Genomic DNA, 8,004 nt, shown 5'->3' with positions numbered 1-8,004 from the left:
TTGGCTGCCCTGGGCAACTATTTCCCCGAGCGGCGCCCGGGAGCGTCTCGGCAGGTCTCCCCGCAATGATCAGAGAGAGATTCAGCGGCTTCCAGCCGCTGATCTCTCCTCCCATCACTGGACCCGGAAGTGATGTGTATTTCAGCCAGCAGATGAAGCTGCTTCCTCAGCTTCTTTGGGTTCCCTAGGTGACAAATTAAGGGTCTGAAAGACCCCTGATGTCTCCATAAAGAGTACCTGCCACGCCCTATCTCCTATTACATAGTGTGCTTGTTAGCTCCCTATGTAATAACAATAGGGTTAGTGTAAAAAAAAAAAAAGTGTTTAAAAATTATGAAAATGAAAGTAACATATAAGAAAAATGAAAAGATGCAAAAAAAAATGTTTTAAGTTCCCTGCCCCCCACGTGCACGCACATACACATGCAAACACGCGTCGGTGCGCCTGCGTGTGCAAAAACGACAATTGCGCTACACATGTTACATATCGCGGCGAACGTCGGAGTGAGAGCAATCATTCTAGGGCCAGCAATCACTGTTCACACTAAACTGATGAGTGGTAAAAGCGTTTAAAATGTTCCCTAAGGAGAATTTGGGGTATTGACTTTTTTTGCGGGTTCACAGGCGAACGCAATTTTAAGGCTTGACATGTTTGGTATTATATTATGTTTCTGTGCACTAAATTTTAATTTAGTTTATTTTTTCCTAAAAATAATGGTTTGATAAACATTTGCGCAAAAACTGTGCAACATAAATTGCAACTGGCATTTTGTTATTCTACAGGGCCTCAGCTTTCAGAACATATATCATTGTTTGGGGGTCTGAAGCTGTTTTCTAGCCAAAATTTATATTTTGTCATGTGTGCGCAAATATTACGAAAATGCTCTGGACAGCAAAAACAAAGTCCAAATTTTAAACAGGATCAACTTCATTACATAAAGTACAGTAGAAGATGTTAAGGCTTTTAATAATAAAACACAGAACATGTTACCATGCAATTAATATTATATAATAATTATTTTATATTCACGTTTTTAATCTTGTTTTTATTTTCAAGCCTCCAACATTTTGTATAGCTTCAAAGAGCGCCGCAGAAATAGCATCAATCGCAATTTTGTGGGAGACTACTTGGGCATGGAGGATAAGCCAGAGCTTCGCCAGTTTTTGGGCAAGCGGGAAAGAATAGATTTTGCCGACTCCATCAACAAATATGACCGGCGATTTAAGGTGAGAACATAACTATTGGTAACTTGATCATGCAAGGTACATAGAGTTACTACTACTGTATCCAGTACAAAACATTGTGGTCCATAGTTCTGTATGAGCTATGATTCCAGCATCTCTTAACATACATGGGTCATTCCTTCACTCTCAGTGGCTGAACACAGGGAAGATTTTCTCTTTGTAGGCAAACCAAAGTTTCTGAAACAAAAAACTGAACAGAAAAGAAATGGATGCTTACCAAGCACCCACAAAGACTTGGAGGCCTACCTCAACCCATTTAAAAATTAGCAGTTAAAACTTTTATGGAAAGTAAGTCACTGATATTAGATACCTACCTCTAGTTTGGGACATGTAATAGTCAACATGGACCAACCATCACACGTTCCATATATATGCTGTATAATCATCCCAAAACTCAACATATTACTGTTAGCTTGAGAGTAACTTGTATAACACGTAGCACTTTGCAAAACTATATTTCTTATATATCTTAGTCATTTATACAGGGCTGCAATATAACACTGGTCCTGGAAGGCCTGGAGCAGTATACAAAGTGTAGGTTAACCTTTTGGAGCACATTGGAGGTTGCTAAACACAAAACTATTTAATAAAAAGTTTCAGTCCAGCCAAACATCATATTAAAAAGGCTATCAGCAGTGGATTACATAAAACTCAAATGAAAGCAAATCTAAAGCGAAATCTATATTTTAGACTTTGATAGAGTAGTAATAGGGCTGGAATCCCTGTCAGATTTGTACTGTTGTCTTTGTCCAACTAGGTAGATTCATTCTCTCCATTTGTCCAGTTTTGGCTCTAGATGAACTTTAAAGGTAATGGAATGGATTTCTAACTTGAACACTCCTGAAACGTTTTCTACACATCATTAAAATATATCCAAAGCCCAAACTTGTTTTTTAGTTTTGAATAGAGAAGGGTTAAAAATCCCACCTAGCCTTTTTTGTTTTGCGTTGTTCCATTAAGAAGGTTTATATTGTCTTTATCTTTCCTGTAGACAGAACAGGATGTGAGAGGAATCCCCCTAAATCAAGGGGAAGCTATAGACAGTTGACATTGGAACACATGTCCCTAGACATGTGCGATTCGTTTCGTTCCGAATTTAAATTGGGACGAAATTTCGGAAATTTGGAGATTCGGATGTAATGGAATTACATGTATAACCAATGCAAACAAATCCGAATTTCCGATTCGCTTTTTGGACGAACTTTCGTTTTTTGGACGAAATTTCGTTGCAGCAAAGTGACATTTGAGAACAAAAAAAAACATTTTTTTCCCTCTTAAATGTCGCTTTGCTGCAACGAACGAAACGAAACGAAAATTCATACAGATTTCCGCTAACGAATTTCGTCCGAATCCGAATTTCGAAACGGATTGACTTTCGGACCCGAATTCCGAAAAACGAAATAAAGCAAAATCCGAATCAAAATGAAACGAAACTAAACAAATTTTTTGCTGGTGCACATGTCTACATGTCCCTATTGGAACATTTTCCCTCTTTTCCTGTTCTTAAATTTTGGATTTTCCCCTACTTTCAGTCTTGGTGACAAAGTACACCAGAACAAATAGAAAGTGTGATCTCCCTAGCAGGGATACAGACAACATTAAAAACCTGACAGAACTTTTTCCCTTTCCCTTCTCTATACAAAATGAAAAATAATCTGCCTAATGATGACTTGGCATACCTATAAGGTTATGCACTACATCCACATTATAATAAGTGATCACCCACTGGCCCATTCACCTGGGGCACCTGCAGTATAACAAAGATGGGAAACTAAAAGGCCCAAGGGACCACTTTAATAGCTCATGGTATGGCTCAATTATCTATTTCAGTAAGATGGCAACTGAGAAGGACAAACTTGTAACTAAAACATTTGTTTTCTCTTGTCAGTCCATAAAGAGAGATCTTATCCTCACTCCCAAATACCTTTACCTAATTGGACGTGAAAAAGTCAAGAAGGGACCGGAGAAAGGACAGATCAAAGAGGTTCTGAAGAAGAAACTGGAAATAGAGTCTGTTAAACGCATTTCTCTAAGGTAAACACATTTTCATTTGTGTTGCATGCACATGCCTAATGCCTAATCCAAACCCAAATCACTACTTTAGCTGATGCTAATTAAAGGAATTTTCCAGGCAAAATGAAAGTGTATGTCATTAATGCAGAACGTTGTAACGAGTCCCGGCGACGTAGCGTCACACCGCCCTCTCTCTCTACACAGACGGCAGCTTTGCGTTCCACGGTGGAACGCGGAAGCCGCTCGACTTCCTGATTGCAGGGCGAGCGGCCTGCGTTCCACGGTGGAACGCGGAAGCCGGTCATTCCGGCCGGCGGCTCCTCCTGCTTCCTGGGGGTATTTAAGGGCTCAGCTGAGGCAACATGGCGTCACACAATTGGGTTCAGAAGCGCCTGTTGCCTCCTGAAGCCTAAGACCCATCTCCCCATGACTGCCAGTGACGGATCGCTCCTCTTCCAGCCTCAGGACTCCCTGCAACCTCTAGACAGTCCAAAAAGTACTACTCCTACTGGAGTCCTAAAACCTTGATACTGGGATCAACATCTTAAAGTGATATAGACTGTATCTAAGACTACTATCAATTGTCTGTTGGGGTTTCTCCTTCCATCAATATCTGTGTATCAGAAGCCATCGTTCCTTGTTGCCAATACGTATTCAAGTTTTGTGGTTACTTTAGGACTATAGGCTATGAAGTAATAGCCAAATACCTCTCTTCCTTTCTCTCAGTTATAAGGCTATGATGCAAGAATCTCTAACTCCCCGCTAAAGATTGGGAGAGACGCCTGAGATTCAAGCCTGAGAGGCCTTAACCTCATACATCCCTAAGTATATATCTTCCGCAGTTGAGATCCAAGCAGTTACTCTCACAGCAGGCGCGACAAACGTTTGGTGTGTGATACCCCTTATTGGCTAACTTAAGCTATAATAAAGATGCAAGCTTGCAAGATGCCTTAGATACATTCTTCAGGCTTTATACAGTTCGATACCAATACAGAATCCAGTTATTTTTTATACAGTTATTGATACCTATGAAAAACAACGAAACTCCCCTATTTGGGTATGTTTCTCACCAACTCCTACATGACAAACTATGAAGCCTTGAATAACTACTCTCTTTCCTGGCTGGGTGGAATTGCTGCTAAAAAACAATAAAAGTGACATAACTCCCCAAGCTGTTCTATCTATTCCAAGTACTACCCATTCAAGTTGCATCTCATATCATTAGACTCTTCAAAGCTAAAGTATTACATTTTTCTTAGTATAACTGTAAACTGAGGCTTGTAAAGATACTATGTTCCAAATTAGGGCAAGTGGCTGCCTCAGTGTACCAGATCTTCTTTGTTACTACCAGTTGACACAACTTACTGTTGTTCCACCCATGGAAAAGAAGTTCACTACCCAATTTCATAACTTGCCACTCTCTCTGAATCTGGGACGATATTAAATAATCCAGCGGTTATTTCTCCAAAGTTAAGCCTTCTGTCCATCTTTAGGAACCCATTATTTCCTCTGGGATATGGTGTGCAGCTCTGTGCTGCTGTGACAGTGGGAGAGAGAGTGTACTTTGCATGTACGGGTTTGTGAATGAGCAATACAGCAGCTCCACACTTGTTCCTGTGATGAAGGGGTCATGCTCAATGTGCCATCTATACCAGCTTATATGCAGGATTTCCCCAATCAAGGAGAATGCCATTTTTTTGGCCAAGCTTTGCAGAAGCCACAGTTGGCCTATAGGTTTGTCCTTTAAAGGAAGCACCATGCTTTTTTATTTTAATAAATGTTTATTAGATTTAAATAATTGTAAACAATACACACATAAGAAGCATACTTAAAAAAAGTCAATATAACATGCAGTGGAAGTAGTTGGGTACCAATGACACATAGGTAAAAAGAAAAGAATAATAACAAATGTTACTCAGCATCATCATAGTGCGAGAATAACCTTAAAGTGACACTAAACTCAGGAGTTCAATTTTTCAAAATCCATTCAAGTACCCTGTTAACAAAAAAGTAGTATATTTGTGCATCACTCAGTTGTAGATGCTCAAATCATCTCTGATTTTGTTGTGACCCTGTCCTTCCTTCTGGAAGGTGGCTACTTTTGCTTCCAATAGTCCCTATGTGTGGTGGAAAGTAGCCAGCCCTCCAAGATTGCTCCCGTGATGGACTACAATCTCACGTTTAGTTGACTAATTTGTATTGAAATTATAGTCTATAGTCACAGGAGCGAACTTGGAGAGGTGGCTACTTTACAACACACAGGGACCATAAGGAACAAAAGTAGCTATCCTCAGAGAGACCCACACCCAAGCCCAAGGCTGATCCTGATGACAGATGAAGGGGGTTGCCTGGTGTATGGGCTATGTCTCCCCCCGCCCTGGTTCTACTGTACTCAGTTTGAAATGACTGCGAATCCGCAGGACAGGCCTCTTCTCCACCTGCTTCGTCCTCCCTCTCATTTTCCTTCTTGGCTGTTGGTGAAGAGGGGGGAAAGGTACTAGTACAAAAGGTGATATGATCTAAAGAAGATCAAATCAAAGACAGTTAATAAGGGTCGGAATGCCTGCTGTGATACAAAAATATAGGTAGACCCAAGTGACCACTACCTGAAACCCAGTTAAAAAATGGTTGATCCAACCAACAACGCATTAGCTTCATACATGCATTCACGGACAAGCTGATAAGTATATATATTTAGGCTGGTGGAGCTCTTTATATTCAGTGTTGAGCTGACAGCGCTGGAAAACAATGTTGCGATCACCACTGTAGTAGATACAAGGTATAGCTGCTAAAGTCAATAGACCCCTCCACGGGATGTTGAATTCTTTGTGTCCCAATGAACCAGTGCAACTGGTAACAAGTAATTTATTTTATGGCCCCAGCTATGATGTAGTACAATAAGTAATAAACAAATGTCCTCATCCGGTGTTGACTTGTATTGTACGGTGTATACTAGATTAGAATACAGTCTCGCACAGTTTATAACTGGATATCTCCTGGGGTATGGCCTCACATAGGGAAATCTCCAGAGATGTAATAGAAAAATCCAGTATGGGAGTACTCACATGTGCTGTTTTTTCGAGCCGATTTCCTTGGGCTGCTAAATAAATCCGGATTATGCCGCTTTACATAGCCGGTGATTGGTAAGATGATGTAAAGATGTCTTTACTTCTTTACTTTGACGTTCCAATAGACCATAGAGTTTTTTTCTGTGCGGTTACAGGCAGATTTTAACGAGTTCCAGTGTGATCGCAGTCAGCGCCATTAACTTTCTTGCAACGGGATTACCTGACATGCAGGTGAGATCTCAGCTAAGCGTCCACTGCCATGATGCGTTTCACCCCGCCTACTTTCCCAGGGCTTCGTCAGAATCTGGCAAGGGGCGTTCTCACAGATTTTTTTATTGTTGAACTCTCATGATATAGATTTTCTTAACCCCTGGAATGCTGAGGTGAACCGAGTGGTAATACATTCATACAGTGAAATAAAAAAACGAATTGTACATTAGAAGGGTGATTTAAGGAAGCACATATCTCAATTAGCAGATATAGGTATACAATTGACAACAAGTCTGAGGTATTAATAAATTCTTATCACATACACGTCGCAATATCGCAGTAGTCACCCATTCCAGAAGGGAACCTTTATATAGAATCAATTTACTTGTTTATAGTAAACCATAAATTATGTTTTTCATTCTAGTTTTAAAAGGGGAGATTTTTTAGTTGTTCAATGAATGATATAAAAACACTCAAGGCGCATAGGGAACACTCTTTTTACTTTATATTAAAGGGATAACCATTACAGAAAAACTTGTAGGTTGCACTTATTATTAAGACCATATGGGGCCATTGTGTTTAATTTGTATATCCACATTTTCTCCTTTTGGAGAAGTACAGTATTGTAGTCCCCTCTACGTGCTGGTAGGTTGAGTACATAAATTCCCCTGATTTATACCTGTTGTTAATCCCTTATGGTATTTAGTAAAATGCTGTGCAAGGGGACTTTCTTTATCTTTGTTCTTTATGTCCCTGAGCTGTTCCCCAATTCTCACTCGAAGTTCTCGCTTGGTTTTTCCAATATAGAATTTTTTGCATGGACATTCGATTAGGTATATAACAGATCTGACATTTCCACATGCAAACATTCCCTTGGGTTTACCACTTTTGGACAGCCAGGTCTCCTGGGTACTAGGTCTAAACTCAGAGGTGACTAATTGGTCTTGTAGGTTTCGCGCTCTCCGTGCTGTCATTAGGGGGTAGGGGCCCACTATATTTCGAAGTATGGGGCATAATTGCAAGACATTCCAGTGTTTATTTAAGGTGTGTTTCAGTGTATTCCACCCAGATCCATATTGGGTTATCATGCGGACTCTCTGGTCAGATCTGTCCTTTTTTGTTCCCATAAGTATCTCCTCTCTTGTTCGTCTATTGGCAATGGGTAAGCGTGGCCACAGGTTAGGAGAAGGTAAGATGAGGCTGTAGCGAGGACGGGGAGGAGTAGGAGTCGGGACCAATCCCTGGGAGAGGCGGGGACAGTGCAGGGAAGGAGGGCAGGTCTCAGGCAGCACGGGTAATGATGTCGGGAATGCGGAATAGGGCGGCGCACACTCTGCCCCGCTCAGCTCCCCTCACCCGTCTTTCAGGTCAAGTCTGTCTTCCCAGGTCGCAGGCCGGGAGGACTGTAAAAAAACATAAATTTATATATGTGGCGGGCGCCTGTAGGCAGATACCTACATTGCCTGATG

General features: G+C 40.9%; 1 protein-coding gene across 1 annotated transcript in view; it reads left to right on the top strand.

The window, feature by feature from the left end:
• MYO1F (myosin IF) overlaps nt 1-8,004 on the top strand; it is a 76,887-nt gene that overhangs the window by 50,052 nt on the left and 18,831 nt on the right. The window contains exons 21-22 of the mRNA XM_018573384.1: nt 1,057-1,226; nt 3,133-3,278. Of these exons, the coding sequence (XP_018428886.1) occupies nt 1,057-1,226; nt 3,133-3,278 (316 nt within the window). The remainder of the gene's footprint in view (nt 1-1,056; nt 1,227-3,132; nt 3,279-8,004) is intronic.

Source organism: Nanorana parkeri, unplaced genomic scaffold, assembly GCF_000935625.1.
Source record: "Nanorana parkeri isolate BGI_ZX_2015 unplaced genomic scaffold, ASM93562v1 scaffold2357, whole genome shotgun sequence".
Classification (NCBI taxonomy): domain Eukaryota; kingdom Metazoa; phylum Chordata; class Amphibia; order Anura; family Dicroglossidae; genus Nanorana; species Nanorana parkeri.
The sequence above is the reverse complement of the archived record's forward strand: the minus strand, read 5'-3'. Positions and strand labels throughout refer to the sequence as shown.